The 21655-nt window shown below is 33.3% G+C and overlaps 1 protein-coding gene across 2 annotated transcripts; it reads left to right on the top strand.

The window, feature by feature from the left end:
• Positions 1–13: 13 nt before the first annotated feature.
• Positions 14–11282, top strand: LOC144973001 (cystinosin-like). 2 transcript variants are annotated; one of them, XM_078914933.1, is made up of 10 exons: positions 14–484; positions 2966–3047; positions 3920–4120; positions 4866–5006; positions 6739–6838; positions 7199–7318; positions 7703–7873; positions 8650–8767; positions 9732–9880; positions 10736–11282. In XM_078914933.1, exons 1-10 carry the CDS (start codon positions 397–399, stop codon positions 10742–10744), a joined length of 1179 nt encoding a protein of 392 aa, XP_078771059.1. In that variant the 5' UTR covers positions 14–396; the 3' UTR covers positions 10745–11282. The 2 variants fall into 2 exon arrangements, with proteins under 2 accessions (XP_078771059.1, XP_078771051.1); XM_078914925.1 differs by lacking the exon at positions 10736–11282 and having other exon boundaries at positions 17–484; positions 9732–10094.
• Positions 11283–21655: the final 10373 nt, after the last annotated feature.

Genomic DNA, 21655 nt, shown 5'->3' on the forward strand with positions numbered 1-21655 from the left:
TATCAAGTCATATGTCACAAGTCATGTGACGTTATGCAAAGACATGGGAAAGAAAAAATCTAAATCTGTTGTTTCGATTTTTACAGTTTCTCTGCTGCTGTTTGGAGTTCTCGTTTTAAAAAAAAACACACCTAGCGTGTTTCTCTTTTTCTGTGATTTGGACAAGGCTAGAATATTGTTTTTTTTTTAATTCTAAAATTTATAATTTATCAATCGTTTCCCCGTTCACATTGAACTACTGAATGAATAACCACACAGTCATTCACTGATTCACTGCTGAGACTGAGACTGAGATAATTAATCAATCTCTATGTGTATAGATAGGCAAAAGACAGATCAAATTGCCTGTGTGCTTAAAATCTCTCCTACTTTCTATGCATCACCAAAGTTTCCTTTATGGAATCTGTAATGGAAACAACTAGAAAAAGAATCGTGAGTTTAATTGCTCTTGGCGCACTTTTTGGTCTGTTCCACCATGTTCAGGGTAAGTCTCTCAGTAATTTTAAATGTAACTCACACATTTGAAACAATGTCACATGAAAGAGCTGGTAACACTGATTACAAAACAGTTTGAATTTTGTTTCTATCTTGATTAGAAATGTAGTTACGGCAGTTCAAAGTCTGAAATTTCAGACTGATTTTTACCCTAAAATTACCATTGAAAAGTTGTGACCGAAATCGCGTGCTGTTACACTGTTGTTAATAAAAGAAATGGTTAAAACAGTCTATATACTATATGGAGTTCTTATTATATATTATATACCAAAATGTTCGTCTTATCGAGGACAATGCGTTTACATATAAAGATCTCCATGGTTTACATTAATAAAGAGGAAGATAATCATTTCAAAATAACACATTATTACATAATATGACAGAAATGTTACATAATTAGAACTCGGCTATACGTAAGAAACAATTTGCTATATCACTTTTGGATTTATCCCCAATATCTCACTGAAACAATTGCAAATAATTCCCCTCTTTGATTTAATACATAGAGATTGAGTTTGAGAGTATATTTAAATGAAAAGATATAAACATGTTGCGTAATGACATAATGAGTTTATTTAAATTTATACCTCTGGCAATTTAATTGCATATGTATAAAGGGTAGATTGAAAAAAGGCCAGAGCCAGCAAAATAATCCCGCCAAAAAAAAAATCAATTATACAAAAAAATTTAGAAATTTGTGCCAAAAAATAATGACATAATTTATGTTTAGGGAACATAGGGATGGTGTTGTCCTAAGAATTGTCCAAGTCCAAATCTCAAAGCGCTGAACAGAAAAAAAATACTCACAGTTTACTAACACTTGCACATCACAAGCATACAACCACCCACGCACAATTAAACTCACACTCACGCATACCCCACATTTGCCTTCCCAACGGAAACATAACACACACACTGAGGATATTGAGGACAACCGTGCTTTTCAAAGTTCTGTGCACAAGATTTTATCAATTTCCCAATATCCCAATATCTGGATTAGTCATTATTCGTACAAGCTTCAATGCATCAAATTTTATCACAGTCCTTTTTGTCATGGAGATGTGATTTTACACACAAACATCTCCTTTTATTGGTCATCAAACAGGGCAATACAACTGGCCAGCAATCAATTATTTTCCAACACAGATAAGCCTTTTCTGTGTTATATTTTTATTGGCACCTGTTTGCACGTACACACATAGAACTGTAAGGTCTTCTCTGTTCTATGGTTTTAATTGACAATCATTCAGACACACTCACATAGATCAACTAAACCTAATTTAATGGTCCCGTATTTAATCGTACTCACATAACACAGTTTTAAGCTTTCCCTGTGCTATGATATCAATAGTATCAATAGTCACCCATTCGAACGTACCCACATAACACTGTTAAATCTGTTGGGTTTTCTTTTCATTCATGGAATCAGCTCTCTATTTTAACTTCTACTTCTGACACATGAAGTCAGGCTACTTAACTATCTGTCACTTCATTGTCTTAATCTTTTTCACTTGAGCACCACAACCACAGTTACAATCTGGACCATGCTTAAGTTTACCCTGGGAATAAATCCATTGATACCCACGACCTTACACTCTGCACAACCACCACTCACCATCATCATTTTCAACTTCTTACTCCCATACCTATTGACTTAATACATTTTAAAATCAGTTTTAATCAGCAGTTTACAAAATTATTTGCATTGGTAAAATAATACTGGGTCACAAAAGTGTTTTTCATAATCAATCTGGTTTATTAATTAAGATAAAGATTCATTTATTATGCTGGGTTTTTTATCTGAGGTTGGTTAATTAATGCATGTGTCTATGAATGAGGTTGCATTAAAAATCATATAAATAATAGAAATGTAAGTGACCATTATCTTTATTTATATTTCTTTAGCAGTAAAATGGGATTTCCAACAAGTTAACAAGCAACCACAGAAAAATCAATTCCAACAAATGTAAAGTTTAAAGGGTCAATGGTGCAAGTTTAAGTTTTAAATCACCAACCTTGATCATTTATGCTTCTTTATGGAAGATTAACTATTATACACTCCTGTACATGTGTCATTTTAAAATCATGGAACAGTTCTGATTCTCCTTTTTCTTTCTATGCTTTTAACAAAGATCTGATCAGTCAGACCTGCCTACATAGCTATAGTGTGTAAGGGGGTAAAAAACAGCAGATTAATGAATGTGTATTATATTATTGTAATATTCTATTGTGTACACCTTGCTCGTATAAAAATGGTCCAATTGCCCATTAATAATCAAGGACTGTTGAGAGGCCTATTTACCTATAGCAATCTTTTGTGACTTGACTGTCTGTCAATGTCTAAGGACACAGAGAGCAATGTATTATTGTCACAACACTGATTGTTTCAACTCAGCCAGTGGCATTGTAGGCTCTTTATGATTGTAGGACTGCAACAATAATGATGCGTTAATTTCTTTATTTGGAACAGGTGAAAATGTTTCAGCATCATTTTCTGAAGAGGATATGAATGTTGTTGTCGGAGAGACCAGTCATGTCACCCTTAGTATAAGGTAAGTCTTCTAAATCCATACTTGATTTTTTTTTATTTTTTTTTTGGGGGGGGGGGGGGGCTGTTCAATCATTTTTTAAGCAACCTTACATGTTTACGTTCACTTAACAGAACATTAGTTGAATAAAACACTCTGCAAGTATATACCTTTTTGAGAGAGAGAATGTAGGGGGGGGGGGGGGGCATTTTTGCATATTGACAGTAATATTTTCCGTTTTGATTTTGAGTTAATGAATATATAAAAAATAAAAAGATAATACACAATTAGGAGATGATTTTGACAAGATGTGATAAATCGATAAACAACAACAGGCCATATCTAATCGGGAAATGTCTGTTGCCGTTGTAATTGAAATCTGCAAGGATGCCTAATTTGCTGTGCAGGGAAATATTTCAGTTTTCTTCCAAGCTGTGGATGCCATTGTTATATTTTTTTTAAAAACAACCTGAAATAGGCTGGTCGAAAGGCATTAAGGATGTATTATTTATTTATTGGGGGAGGGAGGTTTAATGTAGACTTGAGCAATGTCACTTTGTCTTGTATAATCAGAGGCTTATATAAATCAGAATGTGTCTAGTCCTTTCATAAAATTAAATGAATTTCAAAGAAATTTCTGTTCCCTGTGATTCCACTCTGATTTGATGGGTTTCCCTGTAAGTGAGGTTCAAGATTGAACATTTTTCTTTATCAATTTTTTTTTTTGATTGATAAAAAGAAAAATGTCAACAGTCATACTTTAGAATTTGTAATTGCTTATGACTGATTGATAATATTGACCATTCTTTCTTCACAACATTTACATTTATATATGTATTATCTAAAGACTCTTTTTTAAAAATAGAAATCATGTCTATAATTTTTTTTTAATCCAGTGACAAGCTCAACCACACTGCCACATTGTATTTCCTTTATGGCGACGATGGAGATAAAGATACAAGTAATTATGTTAAAGTTATCTCTGATATTAACATAAAAGCAAACAGTTCTGATCTATCATGGATTGTCAACGTCACTGGGGAAAATGCTGGTCACATAGTTTTGGGAATCAACTCTTCCTCACAAGAATTTAAAAAGTAAGAAGTTGTAACTTCTCATTTTAACAATTTTTTATCTTCTGAAATTTATTATATTTGCTCGATAAATTTATTATTATTATTATTATTATTATTATTATTATTATTATTATTATTATTATTATTATTATTATTATTATTATTATTATTATTTATTTTATTATTATTATTATTATTATTATTATTATTATTATTATTATCATTATTATTATTGTTGTTGCTGTTGTTATTATGATCCTTATGTGTTTATGAAACACCAAAGAGGAATGAGTAAGTATATTATTATCATCATTCTTGCTATTATTATATTTTTATTATTAAACTGAAATGCAAACCATGCAAGTGCATATAGATAAATCTACCTGTTAAAGTTATATTCAAGACCTTTGTGTTTGTTTTTGTTTGGGTTTTTTTTTTTTTTTTTTTTTTTTTTTTTTTTGTTATGTTTGTTTTTTTACTGTTCGTAATTATAAGTGTAAAGTCTCAACTATTGGGAGCATCTGCGGTGTAATGGTAGCACGTCTGATCGGTAATTAGGAGCCCTGGGGTTCGATCCCCAGTTGATGTAGACTGATTTATTTTAATGTGTTTTTTTTCTTATATTTTTCTTTCTTGCTTTGTGTAGCACCTTTCATGCACACTTGTTCAGATCTTTACAAGCATAAAGTAAGAGTGATGAATCAGTTTGATTCAAATTAATAAATTTAGCATTGGTAATATGAACATGACCCTTTATTATTGCCAGCTTGGATGATACATTTGTGAGACTTGACATCGTCCATAACTCTGCCCTTGTCATCATCAATGCTATCATCGGCTGGGTTTATTTTGCTGCTTGGTCAGTCTCTTTCTACCCACAAGTGTACACCAATTGGAAGAGAAAAAGGTTAGTATAATTGCCTGCCTCTACTGGTTTAATCACTAACACAACATAAGCTAATAAAATAGCCTCATACACTGTTCTTAAATTAATACGAGGGTGGGTCAAAAAGTAATGGGACAAATCTCCTACTGAGTTCATTTCTTTTTCATGTGACGTCATATTTCATATTTGACTCAATTGAACTTACACATGTACTCTTTAAACCAAAAGTTTAAAATTTTAATTCTGTCAAATGTTGACAAAGTTATGGCAGTTCAAAATGGCTGCCCCCATGAATGTCCTTCAGCAACAGGAAGCTGTCATTGAATTTCTTCTTTTTGAAGAAGAAACTTCCAATAACATTTTAAAATGCTTTGGGTAAATTTATAAAACTCACGCATTTTGTAGAGGCAGTGAATTTATTTGGATTGAACATGTATCTCATCATCATTCAGAAGAAAATGAGATGCAATCCACCACCTAACTTGAAACCCCCTCAACCATGTCTTTATTTGACAAATCTTGTGATGGTCGCCATCCAAGCAGTGTCAACTCATTGAATCAAATAAAGACAGAATCACTGATCATATCTAATAGAACTTCTCTTGATGAGATAGCAGGTACAAATAGACATTGAAGCGACTGAAAGCAAGAATTCGTCTAATTAGACTGGTTTTGGAGATGGAACGAGTACTGTTTCTTCATGAATATGTCCTTCCGATTCCACACACAAGTGTCAGGAAAAGGGAGTTGATCGATGGACAGCCTGTTTCACCCTCCATATTCACCAGACTTGACACTTTCGAGCTTCCATCTTTTGGTTTACTGGAGGAGGGGGCATCGCTTTGAAAATGATGAATAAGCCAAAACAGTAGTGAAAAATTGGCTGAAAGTTCAGTCAACTCAGTTTTACGAGGACAGAATACATGGCCGTACTAAAAGGTGGACTGTGGCTATCGAGAGAGACTATGTTGAGAAGTAGCATTCTACTCAGCCTATACCAAGCTTTGATTTGAGGTATGGTGAATGTTATTGATTCAATTTGTCTTAAAGTAATAAGAAGAGTCTCATTACTTTTTGACTCACCCTCGTATGCTGCAGGTGTTTTGCTGAGATTACTTTGGAATCATTTACTTCGGGGGGAAAAAGTATGTTTGAATGCCAGTGATAAGAAAGCAATAAAAAGGGGCATTTAAAAGAAAAGGGCATTTAGAGTTATTTATACAAAAAATATAAAATATAATTATGCGTATTATGTATAAACGTCATCTGCATTGTTTACTATATCATATACCATTCACAATGCTCCATGCATTATCCCATCAGGTTTATGAGACCAAATGTCCTTTACATAAAGCACATGTTACTTGTTAAAATCACTTTTTTCTAAATGAGTTCTCTTAAATTGTCCACCATTGTCTACAATCCGGTAGTTTCCACATCTTAATCGAGAAAGGTACTGTACTTTATCCAGAGTTACAGCCATTTTCAACTCAATATTTTCAATATTTTACTGCATCAGAAATCTATAACAATAAAGTCTTTTTGATAGCAAAGGATTGTTAGTCATACAAAACACACCATTTGAGAAAATAGTTTCTTCCGACAAATGGAAACAATGCTCAGTCTTTACTGTTATAGAAATACAATTTTAATTTTAACAATATTGTGTTTTGTTATTTTGATTATTGTTTTTTTTGTTGTTGTTTTGGGGTTTTTTTTCAATCTATGGTCTCTTCTGATTTTGATTTTCCAGCGTTGTTGGGCTGAGCTTTGATTTCCTGATGTATAACCTCACTGGGTTTCTTGCATATGGATTTTTCAATGTTGGAATGTTTTGGGTTGATATCATCAAGGTAAAAAATTATATGATTCAGTAATCTTTTTATTTAAACTTTTCATTACATATTAGATTCACTCAGAGAAGCCAACTTAAAGAGTAGACGACATAAAATGTAGAAAGTTAAAATATCAGAGGCTCTTGTGTAAAGTATAGTATTTCTATTAACATCCACTGCTTTCTTATTTCAACTGGAATCCTAACGCCTTGTAAATATTCATAATAATTCCCTATTTTATATCTACACATATTCAACATATTTTTTTATGGGAATTCAGTCTCGTCCAATCACACACATTACACCACTAGTCAATGTCAATGTGCTAATGATACAATGTTTTAACAAATAGTCCATGTTACTCTTTTTTTTTAACAGGATGAATATATGTCTCATCACAAGCACGGCATTAACCCGGTCCAGCTCAATGATGTCATCTTCTCCCTCCATGCAGTCCTTATCACTCTTATCACCATCTTCCAGTGTTTTATCTATGATGTAAATATATTTTTATGGTTATCAATTTACTCTTTTAAAACTTACTCTCTTGTTTTATTTCTAAAATTTAAAGTGGGATTATTACCTTTTGCTTTATGAATACAATTCAATCAAGTTATAAGGAGCTGTATTTAAAAATTTCCATTGTGTAGCATAACGATTAATGTTTCAAAACACATTTTGTATTAAACCAAATCTCTAAAATTATTTTTGTTCTGACATTCAAATTTTAAATGAACCATGCTATGAAACACAATTTGAATTTTTGGTTGCTTTCTAAAAGACATTTCATTTTTATTCAAAGAAATTTTTGGTAAACTTTTGACTTTAAACCATTACAAGCGCTGTTCATGGCTTTTATTTTCCATTTGATTTCTTGACCAGAGAGGTGGCCAAAGACCATCAAAGATTGCTGTTATCCTGGTCTCTGGGGCGTGGCTATTTGCCAGCATTACCCTTTTTGTCACAATAGCACACAAAGTATCTTGGCTTACCTACCTATATTATTTCTCCTACATTAAACTGGCTGTCACATTAATCAAGTATATACCGCAGGTGAGAATTTCTTTTTTTAGAGTAACTTACAAAATTTTCTTTGGTTTTTTTGTTTTTTGTTTGTTTGTTTTGTTTTGTTTTGTTTTTTTGTTTTTTTAATATACCAATTACTTTTTTTTTTAACATTTAAAGTAGATTTCTAAATGCTTGCATGCTCTGCCAAACAGTTGAGTTTTAATGTATTACATCACTGCCAACATAGACTAGTATTGATAAAAAGTAAAACAACAACATTGTTATGTTTTCCAACTCGGTTTGAAACTGTAAAATATAGATAAACCTCCATGTTATTGATAACCTGTGTGATTGGCATATAATAAATTAGTAGTATATTTGCTATGATAAAGGATATAAATCTATTCAATTTTATTCTATCCAAAAAAAACAAATCCAGTCCAAATTAGAAAGTTAGGTTGGAATATATTTAAAAGGTGGCAATGCTCAGGGCTTTGATTGTTGATTGGTCATGGTTGTTTTTGTTTTTTGTTGGGTTTTTTTTGGGTTGTTTTTAAAAAGTTAATCCAGAGAGATTAGAATTCGGACATTTTTAATAATCCTTATTTACAAATTGTTTTTCGCCTACTGATGAAAGTGAACATCGTTTCACTTGGCTAATATGTGTAATCTGTGAAAAGGCTGTCATCAAAGATTAGACTTATCTTTTATTTTACATCACGTTGTTTTTAAAAGGAGGTAATGGGAGTGATGTACTTTAACCTTTATCTTTTAACAATTTCTTTGATGTTTTTTTTTTTTTGTTTTGTTTTTTTTTTCAGGCTGTAATGAACTTTCGTCGTAAAAGTACAGATGGTTGGAGTATTGGGAACATCTTGCTGGACTTCACTGGAGGATCTTTGAGTCTATTACAGATGTTCTTGCTGGCCTATAACAGCGGTATGTTCTAAAAATGAGTTATATGCTTTAAATCCTTTTTGAAAGGCTCAATTCCAGATTGCATTGTGCATATTTCGTTTAATGGTCTTTTGGCCTTCATGGTGTTTAAAAAGCACCACTCATATTTTGTCATCAGGTCAATATACAATGACGATGCGATGACTGCAATTAAGTTTTTATAACAGACTTTAGTAATGGGTAATTCCTGAGTGTTGAAGTACAACTCATTATAGTTTCCATTGTTTGTTACTGTGACAGGACAACTGATTGATGACTCTGATATTTGTTGACAACACAGGTATGATTACAGGAGATTATTATTTTTATTTTTTCGTTGACTTTTTTTTTTGAGTTGCATCGTAAGCCAAGAGCTTTTAGGCAATTAGGTATAGGTTTATCTTTGTTTTTTTGGTGGGTTTTTTTGCATTACTTCATAATTTTATTTTCTAGTTTCCCTTAAAATTATGAAATCTTTAGCCCACACAAACTTGTTATAAGAATTAGTTATTTCCAAAATTATGCATTGGCAGGGAAAGAGATAACTCAAGGTTTACATTTTCAAATTGTAATCTTTTTTTTTTTTTCAAAATCTTACTCTCAATCTCACACTTATTCTTGTACTGAGATTGGCAGCCATGTAAGCATGTTTGTTCTGGCATATCAACACATTGAGAGAAAGCTTGTTAATACACTAGCTTTTCAATAATCCTGTCTTTTACAACCTTTCAACAGTTGGAGAAAAGAAGCGGTTTTTTGCTGGGTTTTTTTGGGATAACCAGTTCATGATTTAAAGGACTAACACCACCCCCGTCCCCCCAATATATATTTGGCATCCCCTCTCCATATCGACCACTTCTTCAAGGTAACCTTTTTGGCCCATGGTCTTAGATAGTTGGTTCTACTGCATATCTGATTGTTGTTTTGTAATATTTATATATATTATTTTGTGATTTTTCCCAACCAGATGACTGGGAATCCATCTTTGGAGACCTTACAAAATTTGGATTAGGAGCTTTTTCTGTTCTCTTCGACATTTTGTTCATTGTTCAGCATTACTGTCTCTACCGAGGAAATTCTCCATATACCAGCCTTGAAGTGGAACAAGAGGTTCATGTAAATACAGAGAAAAGTTTAGATCAGTTATATTAATGACGAATCTACCGAATATCATATATATCATAAATGATGTCTTTCTTAAACTTAAAAAAAAAATTGTTTTTGACAAAACAACAAAAAATTAAACAAGTGACGTCATTTGATTTCAAGTTAGAATAGAATTATTCCCTGTTTTAAAAGTAGATGAAATCACGGTAACCATAAAAAAAAAGGAAGGGATTTGTAAAATCAATTTCATGATTACTGATACTGGACCGGTCACACTCATTGGCATTTTCTTATCTCTTTACATAAGTTTATTGCTTAAATAGGATTTTTTAAAAAGATGAATTTGATTTCTATGATTTATTTATTTTCTTACTTTGTTCATGCTTACAGTTTGTTGCATAATTTGTTTAATGATATCTTACTGAACCTATTGGATTGTATAAAAGAATAATAATTCTCAAACTTTGATGCATCAATTGTCGTTCTTTTTAGACATCATCTATATCTAGTTATATTCGTGTTTTTATTAGATCTTCCTTAAATATCCTGTCATGGGTATCTGTATTATAGTTTGTCAAAAATTGAAATGCTTTTACTGTAGACAGCATAATAATTAAAGAAAAGAATGCCTTGTTATTAACCAATTGAATCAAAAATTGTTTAAAGCCTCCTCTTTTGTATATATATATATATTTTTTTTTTTTTTGGATTTAGTTTCCATTTGTTTAACCACAATTTAGTCAGGATCAGTAAATGAGGAACATTGGTCTTAATGCCTGGTATCTCACTTGAAGTATTGATGGTCTGGGGTACCTGTTTACTGTCTCAGCAGTTTATATAAATTATTTTCATATAAAATTGCAGGTCTGTTAGTGGAGATCCGAAAGCACTGGTTTACTTAAGGAACATCAGAAATACAAATCAGCCTGCTGAATGATGGCCGTACCCAACTGAGCTCTTATTAAAAGTGAATTACTCTATATTTTATGGGCAAAACATGTAATGTCTTTAATGTTTTTGAGACGTGCCAGCTATATTTGAAATATGATTGTAGACTATATGTAGAAGTTTACATATTTCTTTGCATTTCCAACACTTGTAAATTGATTCGTTTTGAAGCAGAATTTTAACAACTTTAATAAAGCAGTTACCCTCTCAAATATGGAATGTGTACTCATTGCATATTTTAAAGACATTGTAAACACCGCAAAAGTTTGATGTTGAAATATAATATGTCAAAATAATTTTATTCTGGATGTTGAGAAGTTTGTAGTTTTCTTTCTCTGCAATCCTAAGGCTTGTGTAAAATGTTTTGAATTTGTTGGAAAGATAATATCGAGTACAGACATGTACATTTATTTTTTAAATTTATTTGGTGTAGGGGAAATAATGTTGATAATAATAACAAAAATTATATTAATAATAAAACATAAATAATAATAATAATGATGATGATGATAATGATAATGATGATGATAATAATAATAATAATAATAATAATAATAATGATAATCTTTATACATACCATTGGAGCTAAGATCCTATGATCAAAGAATGCGCAAAGGGGTATTTTATAGAACACAGAAAAATTCAATCAAGTTTTTAAATAGTTAGAGATATGTTAAAACTTGTGTAGATTTTATTGTTCTGTATCACCCCGCAATGCCAAAGGAGGTGAAACTTATGAATCAGACTTTAGGACCATAATCCTTTGGCTCATTACAAAAGATCTAAATTTCCTCGAAATTTACAATCTGTATCTTTTTGGGGTTTTTTTTATATCTAAAAAATTTGGAAAAGAATTGTTGATATGCGCCTAAGGGTATTTAAAATTATTTATTAACTCTACTTCCTCAATGTTGATATTAATTGTAAAATGTTGAATTGGGTCTTGTTTCATGAGCTAAAGATTTCTCTTTTTTTTTTCAGCTTTGTGATGTTTAAGTCAAGCATATTAACAGAGCACTCATTTGATAAATTCATTAATTTTATTAACATTTTTGTTCAGCTAACATTAGAATGGTTGGCGAGACTGACAATTGCTGCGCTATAATCATAGGCGTAGTTGATTATCTGATAGTAAGTGAAATGATGGATGGAAGTGATAGTCGATGTCTAAATTGGGGGGAGGGGCAGGGTGGTCTTTTAACTCTTAATAATTTCATTGTAAACTAATTCTGTCGTTAATGGTATAGTGAGGGTAACAATGTATTTTTTATTTCAATGAGACAATCTTGAGAATAAACTCTCATTTCACCATATTGCATCGATTCTGTGCAACTTTGTTACTGAAAAGAAGCAGATTTCAAACATACAAATAGCAGGATAAAGAGTACCTATAACAAGTACATGATCTTAAACATTATGAGTCCTTCACATTAGACACTGTATCAAACAAAAAAACAGGAATGTCATGTAACAGACAACATTCACAAGGTGGCATTGATTCAATTGGACGTGTTTTTGGTCTCCATTTATGTGCATGCAAATTCGAACCTATCATGTATATACTTACACCTACTCATACTCATACAAACATACACATGCATACATAAGATACATACATGCAAACATACATACATACATACTTTCAAACATCAAAAGATTGCAATATACTTCAAAAAGACCTAAACAGACTATAATCGTGGGAGAAAGAATGGAAAATGGAATTCCACCCAAAGAAATGCCAGCTAATTCGTATAACGAACAAAAAGAAAATAATAAGTTCAGACTATTATATACTTGAAGAAAAATTGGAGACAACACAAAAAGAAGAATATCTTGGATTGACTCTTGACAACAAAATGTCTTGGCAGCACCACATCGATAAAGTTTGTATAAAGGCCAATACAAAACTTGGATTCTTAAAAAGAAATGTACAAAACTGTCCAAGGAACATCAGAGAAACCTGCTATAAAGTCTTCATACAGCCAATTTTAGAATATAGTGCATGCGTTTGGGACCCCAAGAGTAAAAAGCAGATAGAGCAGCTCAAGAAAATTCAAAACAGGGCATGTAGGTCTGTTTGCAACAATTACAGGAGGACTGAAAGCATCAGTGAGATGCGCAAGAGCCTAAACAGGTCACTAATACATGAGAGACGCACTGTACATAAAGCCAAAGTCCGCTTTAAGGCCGGCCCGTCAGGGACTGACAACAATCCCAAATGGTAGCTTTATGACAACACTCATACCAACTCCCGGAGTCATGAGTCAATGCTCATCTCAACTCGTTTTTTCCAAGCACCATCCGAATATGGAATTCTCTACCTGAAAATATCAAAACAATAAATTGCCAAATTGAATTTGACAGAGAAATTTAAAAAATCAAAATAAAAGCCTAAACACATCCATTTGTTCTCACCATACAGACTGTTGCGGTTATTTTTGAAGCATGGAGTTGCGATTTAATGACAAGACAAAGACATACATACATACATACATACATACATACATACATACATACATACATACATACATACATACATACATACATACATACATACATACATACATGAAAGTAGATTTCTTGCCACAAAGAGACTTTCTAATATATTTGAACTGATTGTCAAAACGAGTGATGTATTATAAAATAGTTCAAAGTTATCTTATTTATGGTTAGGTCTTAATTTTATTTCTAAATAATTTTTAAAAACCAAAGATATACTGCTTTACTATTTATTTTCTATGCATTTATCAAATGTGTTTTGGATCAATATGATATTCATTTTTCCGGTCTATTTTTTCATAGACATAAGAAATATACATTATTTTCATGGGGGGGGGGGGGGGGGGGGGGGGGGAGTCTTCTACTTGTGGCCTAACAATTTACCATTGTCAGTGAATGGTTTGAGATTGTTTTGTTTTTTTATTAAGATTTGTCATCAATTTATAATATGGTAATGAATTTTTATTTTCTGACTCTTTGTCAATAATTCCGTACCCTTCTTTTATCCCTACCTGGTTGGGGCTTTTGACCTTCCATGGTGGGCAGAAAGGTCACTATTGCTTCTATCACCCTATATCTGTTTTCCTTCCTATGTTGCTCTCGTCTTCTTTGTTATGGATTGACATATCTTGGTTTGATTCATGGTCTTGGCATAGGTCTTTAGCTGAAAGAGAGACAGTTAAATGTATAGTTCCTATTTTGAGAGATGATTTTTTTGTTTTCCTTGTAAATCATCTCACTGTTATGTACCATTATCGGTTTTTAGTTTTGAATATTCTGTGCTTTTAACCAGACTCATTTGTCATACTTTTTCTTTGGTGCATTAAACTTCAGATTTACAACCTTTCCCCTGTCATCTCCCTTTTTCGGTTAACTGAAATGACCCAAAAGTGTTGCAAGCATAATGAAAACCTAAACTAAACTACGTTTTTCCTGCAGATAGAACACCAAACAATGAGGAAAAGCAACAATAGGGCTTATTGTTTTCTAAGAGGGAAAATACTTCTATTCTTTCATACTCTTTAAGATAAAAAACCATTACACGTGAGTAAGTAGTAGGGGCTCTAGATCTACCCTTCTGCGTCATGTCTTCTCTTTAAAATCAGACATGTTTGCTTGGACCTGTCTGACTGGTTGTGATTATTATCTGAGAGGGAAGCCATGAAGTCTTTTTCATAGAAGGGAGTGGGGGGGGGGGGGGGGGGGGAGCATATAATTTACTTTTTCTTCGTAAATCATCTTAGTGTTGATCTGATAAAATTGTTAGTCATTGAGTATGAATTTTGTTAGATTATGGTGTAATTCTCTTGACGAAGATCATGTGGTAGCTTTAGAATAGACTCATGAATAGATTGCTCTGGGAAACATTTCCCTGCTCTAACAATTCCTTTTTTTTGTCTTATCTTTCTTTTATTTTGAGTTTGTAAGTGTTGGCAAACTGTTTGATAGAGCTGAAATGACCTAGAAGTATTGATAGCACCTTGACTTACTTGACTTAGATGCCTTTCACGTCTCGACCGAAAGATCGGGTCGCCTTGGCTGTTTCCAGTATTTCCTGTGTGAGGTGTCTCCAATATTGCCGGTCCTCTATTGGGTTCTCAGATTTTCAAGGTCCCCTGCCGTTATGAGACTAATGCTTTGTCCAAGTGTTGTGAGGTTTTTGTTTAGGATCACAGGGAGTGTTGTGATCGGTCTTCCTCTGAAAAGGTTCCCGTGTTTTTGGAAATATCCCGACATGGCTTGGTTAGCTGGTATGTTTTTGTCCCTGCGTAGTATGTGACCGAAAAGTTGCCATCGTTGTTGTAAAATGTCAAGGGAGATTGGTCTTTCTTTTGTGATCTTATAGAGTGATTCATTTGAGATCTTTTTTGGGTATTTGATGTCCAGTACCCTTCATAGCTGTGTGCGATGGAAGGCATCCAGATGTTCTTCTTCGGATTTTGTCAACGCCCAAGTGCCGCAGTTATACAGAAGTACCGGTTTTACAAGATAGCACCTTGTACCCCCAAAAAGAAAAAAAAAAAACAAAAAAAAACTTTGGGTAGAGTTTAAGTAGTTGTAATTATTATTCATCCATAAATTAAGGAACAGAAACAAGTGCCAAATACATCCCCTCGAAGTTCTGTGACCTAAATCTTTCATCATGATGACAATCATGCTCAGAATACCTTTTCATCTCATAATCTCTGATGATTGATTTACGGTTTCTAACATTATGTTTCAAAGGTTTTTTTGTTTGTTTGTTTTTGTTTTTTTTTATTTTTTTAAACCATCTCTGTTGAATTGAAAAACTCTACAACTAGTCAGAATTTTAGTTGAGATGAACTGAAAGTTTTAGATATATTCCTTTTAATGCTGTAAATTTGTTTTGTCAAAAACACATTTTGTCTGTCCTGTCGAATTGCTGAAGGTGCAGTGTATCAAATAAAAGAATATATGAGGAGGCCAGAATTAAAAGGTAGTATGTCCCCTGTAGCTGGATTTGAGAAACACTGTTTTATTACTCCAATTGGGTAGACTTAGAGCGTTCTCATTCTCCCCAAATTAGAGGGAGATAACCATCCTATTTTACTTTTAAAGTGACTTTTATTACCTCCATTCAGCCGAACAGCGAACTTGGTACCTTTTGATTCTGACCTTCTCAAATGTGACATGCATGTGATTTTCCAGCTGTTTACAATCGCGTTAATTTTAAATTATATTATGAGTATGAGATTTATTGCTGACTCATTTTCATTACAATGTGGCTGTGAATTGTCACAAATTTTCACGGGTCTCCTTTTGCTAATAAACCTCCTTTGTCTTTCAATTTGAGAAAAGGTGAAATAACTTTGAATATATCTTTTTCAATGTGATAAAAAGTGTATGATTTTGTTTTATGCCCAGAATTTTATCTATTTTATTGTGTAAAAATATGCAAGTCTGTTTAAAAATCTATTTTTATCTGAGATTTTTTAAAAATTGTGCATAAATCATACTAACTTTGTGTCTACATACGACAAGCAAGGTGGTCAAATCAGAACATAATATGCAAATATGCAACCTGTGCACGAATTATGACTTTTCAATTAAGATTATATTGTTTTATCTAGGAAACTGAATATAGTTTCTTTAAGAGTGGGTGAAAAGTTTACATTACTATCATTTTATCTTAATTAATTTTTCGGCATCTGTACACTTTGACATGGTGGTGGACAGAGCTCAAAGAGGTCATTCTTGCTGTGTCGTCTATACATCCATATCTGTTTTTCCGTTCCGGGTGGCTTTATGTCCTTTTGTTGGAATGAGATTTTAATTGGTTTTCTCGTAGTTCTGGCCAGGGTTTTTAACATGAAAGGGAAACAGTCTAATATGTAATTACTTTTTTTTTAAATATATTTTTTCCTTGTAAATCATCTCTGTGTTTTTAACTGAATATTATATTTGGTTTTTTTTTTAATAGATTATATTTTGTAGACATTTGAGTGTAGCCTTCACAACAGGCCTTTTGCTTGTGCCTGGATGGAAATTTTAGGTTATGTTTGACTAGGCACATTGAAATCAGCTTCCATTGCTTTTTGAACCAGCCCCCTTTGTCTTACTTTTCTTCAGTACTTTTCACTTCAGATCTATATTTTCCCCATCATCTTTCTGTTTACTGGCGCTGAAATGACTTTAAGTCTTGTAAGTGCAAAAGCAAATAAACACCCCACTGAACGCCTGTTTCACGCAATGGGTTGCATATGCCCATTTCTCTCATAGTCTATTATACGGATGTATTATGTTCTTGTAAAAAAAAAAAGAAAATTATTTATATCATTGGTCAACTGTACATATTATTTAATAATTGAAATTTTACATTTGACTTTGAATTTGATTGTGTTGTTGCTCTTTGCGCTTTAAAGGTTAACAGTGTTGATTCATTTACTTTTTTTTTTTTTGAGTCAGGTTATGGTAATTTTTCTTGTTTAAGCATAAGGACATGAATTTTTATAAATCAATTGATATTTACACTACACACTAAGTGAACTCATTTCTTTTAAAAAACCTTTTTTAATATATTATTTTATTATTTGACATTTTTAACTTGGACTTTTCTAATCTTTCATATTTACAAATTAACTTTTATGTTTTCCAAATATCTTTCAATACGTTTTGAATAAAGAAATAGTCATTTGATGGGAATAAGTATTTATGTGAATGAACATTATCTGTTCTTATTGTTAAAATCTTTAAGCTTTTCCTGGGATGGGGTCTTTTAACCTCTCATTGTTAGCGGGGAGGTTATTCTTGCTCTGTCCTCGATCTCCCTATATCTGGGATTCTCTTCCAGTTTGCTTTCTGTCTGTGATTTAGAATTAGATTATTGGGTGGGGTTTCTGGCCTCCCATAGTGGGCAGGGGGGCACTTACTGTGTCTTCTATTCCCTTCTGTCTGTTTTCCAATTGCTTTCTGTCTTTGTTTTGGAATGAGATCTCTTCGTTTTGCCCTGACCCTGGCCGTAGTGCTTGTCTGGGAGGGAAACAGTCAAATGCATAATTACTGCTTTGGGAGATGATATTTTTTCCTTGTAAATCATCTCTCTGTTATGTATTGTTATATTTGTTATTTTGAATGTATAATGTAAGCATTTGAGTGTATTCCTCTTAGTGGGATCTTGTGCTGGTGTCCGAGTGAGACATTTAGGTGATCTCAAACTAAGTACATGGATAGTGTGCTCTTGGAATCTACATCTGTTCCCTATTTGAACCAATTCCCCTTTGTCTTACCTTTTCTTGGGTGTACTTACTTAAATTGTAATTCTATAACTTTTTACTATCCCATATTCTTCCTTTTTCCTGGCGCTGATATGACCTAAATGTGTTGCAAGCGCCGTAAAACCCTTAAAAACAAAAATATAAAACAGAATTAGATTACTTGGTTTTGTCCTGGCCTTGATTGAAGTTCTTGGCTTAGAGGGACACCGTGGTACACACAGTAAATGTATTTATTATTTTTGGGAGATGATATTTTTTCCCCTTAAAAATTATATCTCCATTACAGTTTGTTTTTTGTTTTTTTTAATTTGTCTCAAAAGAAAAGAACATTTTGTATGCATTTGAGTGTATTCCTCCTAGTGAGATCCTTTGCTTGTGACTGGATGGGACTTTTGGGTGATCTCAAAGCACATCGATAGTTTTCTCTTGGAATCTAATTCTGTTCCATATTTGAACCAGTGGGCGCTCAATTCATACTTAAAAAGGGTAATGTATATATAAAGTTTTTTTACCCAAAATGTGTGTACCTAGTAAAACAGTTGTTATAAAGACAACCATTTCAATGCAGCAACTATTTGCAGATATGTCTCATGTACACCCCGGTAGTGTATGGATAAACTGAATCATAGTTAAACTCGGTGGATAAAATTGTGCACAGTTTATAAAATCATGAGCTTCCACATGGGGCATTTTCCACTCAAAGCACTTCATTAGGGATCCAAGCCAACAGCAACAAAAAGCAATGGTATCATTATGGCGCTTTTATCATTTCTTTACAATTCAGTTCATGTTACATCTGAGTATGATGAGAAAATTTGAATAAAATACCTTTTCTTAAGACAACTTTGTGCTATCCACAGCGAGACTTGAAGCTTCGACCTCTCGGCCATAAGCTGAGTGAATTACTACAAGTACTACCTGAAATCAAAGCCACTAAGAGGAATGAGCATTACAAATGTAGGCCCCTGTATGGTGTTTTACTAAACAAATGGTTCTCAAACTTTTACGAAGATCCAATCAGTGATGCTCAAAGAAGTTTTGGACCTTCTGCTGTCCCCAACTTAAAATTTTGATAAACCAGTAAATGCAGTGCATGCGATAAAGCCCTCTGCTCTCCGTTTTCAGAGGCTGATTTCATTCAAAAGCAATCAATTTATGCTGCCTTTAAAGAGATAAATGAAATTTACTATCTAGCATGTATCATAAAATCAATAATATTAAAATTGACTAACTTTTTTCACGGTCCCCATGGGGACCATCGTTTGAGAACAACTGTACTATACTTTGTGTATTTCAAGATGTATTAAGTTTTATTTCAAGGCTGACAATCTTCTGCCTTAAGGTGGATTTCCTCCTAAATTGTGGTTCATCTCCGCCTATCACTATCACAACTCCGCCTTTTTCAATGTTATCTGTAGCTTAAAAAGACTCATCACAACAACCATATCAACATCACTACTACAACTGCAACAACTTCATCATCATCATCCAACTACAACAGCCACATCAGCATCTCTACCACTCCTACTACAACCACAATCACTGCTACCACCTCTACCACATGATCATCTTCCCTACAACAAACACAACCTCATCATCATCATCATCATTGTCACCACTACTACAACAACCAATACCGCCACCACATCATCATCTCAACCCGCAGCACCATACCATCATCATACCTACCACCACCACTACTACAATCATAACCACACCATCATCCTTACCACCACCACTAATACAACTATCACCACATCACTACACCTATTACAGCCACTTCTCCTACCTCCACCCCATCATCATCGCCATTACTACCACATCATCACCCCTACCACCACTACTACAACCACAGCCATTATACCATCATCATAGCTAAAACCATCCCCACATCATCATCCCTACAACCACCACCATATCATCATCATACCTAATCACCACCACCTGGACGGGGTTCCTGACCTTCCATAGTGGACAGGGAGGCACTTACTGTCTTCTATCCCCTATGTCTGTTTTCCAAAATGCTTTTTGTCTCGGAATGAGATTACCTGGTTTTATCCTGGCCTTGGCCGAATACCCTGGCTGGGAGGGAAACAGTCAAATGTATAGTTAGAGTTTTGGATGATATTTTTTGTCTTGTAAATCATCTCTCTGTTATGCACTGTATTATTTTGTTATATGTTTTATATATATATATATATATATATATATATATATATATATATATATATATATATATATATATATATATATATATATATATATATATATTATATTATGATTTGTAAGCATTTGAGTGTGTTCCTCATACTGGGGACCTGTGTTTGGGTAGGGATGGGGCATTTAGGTGATCTCAAACTAAATTCATTGACCGTATGCTCTTGGAATCTACACCTGTTCTCTATTTGAATCTGTTCCTCTTTTGTCTAACTTTTCTTTGGTGATTTAGTTGTAATTCTAAAACGTTTTTACTATTCCATTTTCTTCCTACTGGGTGGGGTTCCTACCTCCCATAGCGGGCAGGGAGGTACTTGCTGTGTCTTCTATCCCCCTTTATCTGTTTTCCAATTGCTTTCTGTCTTTGTCTTAGGGTGAGATTGCTTGGTTTTGTCCTGACCTTGGCCGGAGTCTTTGGCTGGGAGGGAAACAATCGAATGTATAGTTACAGTTTTGGGAGATGAAATTTTTCCTTGTAAATCATCTCTCTGTTATGTATTGTTATTCTTTTCATTTTTAACATATGATTTGTAAACATGTGAGTGTATTCCTCTTAGTGGTGACCTGTGCTTGTGTCTGGGTGAGACTTTTAGGTGATCTCAAACTAAGTACTTTGATAGTGTGCTCTTGGAATCTACATCTGTTTCCTATTTGAACCAATTCCCCTTTGTCTTACCTTTTCTTTAGTGCTTTAATTGTAATTCTAGAACTTTTTACTATCCCATTTTTTTCCTTTTTACTGGCGCTGATATGACCTTAATGTGTTGCAAGCGCCGTAAAACCCTTAAAAACAAGTATAATCGCCACCACCACACCATCATTTCTGCCATCACCACATCATCATCTCTACCAACACCACTACAGCATTGCCTCATTACCTCTATCACCACCACATCATCTTCCCTACCACCACCTCTTCTACAATCATCGCCACATCATCATCTTACCACCACCTTTTCTACAAACACCGCCACATCATCATAATTACCACCATCATATCATGCAATTTTCTGTCTTGGACTTGTCAAGACTTTTAATTTGATACCAAACACGGCAACATTTGGGTCATTCTACGATACGACCTTGGCATATTTAAATTGCTAATAATTCGTCAATTATTCAGCCAGTTTTAAAAATAGAAGTATTTAATTTTTCATTTGATTTGACCTTTGTGAACTTACTAGTACTCAGTTCACTTCGAAATTGACTAAATCTTTCATTCTGTATAATGTATAATTATTTTTGAGGATTTTTAAAAATGACCTTTTTGTGGCGTAATTTCTCAAACTGCTCAATAATATGGTCAAGGCAGCACTATCAAGATATTTAATCTAGAGATGTTCAACTTTGATAAAATGAAAAATAAATAAATAGATTTTGAAAA

The sequence above is a fragment of the Berghia stephanieae genome, chromosome 1 (genome assembly GCF_034508935.2).
Source record: "Berghia stephanieae isolate SIO BIC M18660-M18661 chromosome 1, UCSD_Bste_1.3, whole genome shotgun sequence".
Classification (NCBI taxonomy): Eukaryota; Metazoa; Mollusca; class Gastropoda; order Nudibranchia; family Aeolidiidae; genus Berghia; species Berghia stephanieae.

Coding starts and splice junctions, on each gene's coding strand:
- LOC144973001 (XM_078914925.1), top strand. CDS start 397: ATGGAATCTGTAATGGAAACAACTAGAAAAAGAATCGTGAGTTTAATT. Junction 485..2,965: donor TCTGTTCCACCATGTTCAGG/GTAAGTCTCTCA, acceptor TATTTGGAACAG/GTGAAAATGTTTCAGCATCA. Junction 5,007..6,738: donor ACCAATTGGAAGAGAAAAAG/GTTAGTATAATT, acceptor TTGATTTTCCAG/CGTTGTTGGGCTGAGCTTTG.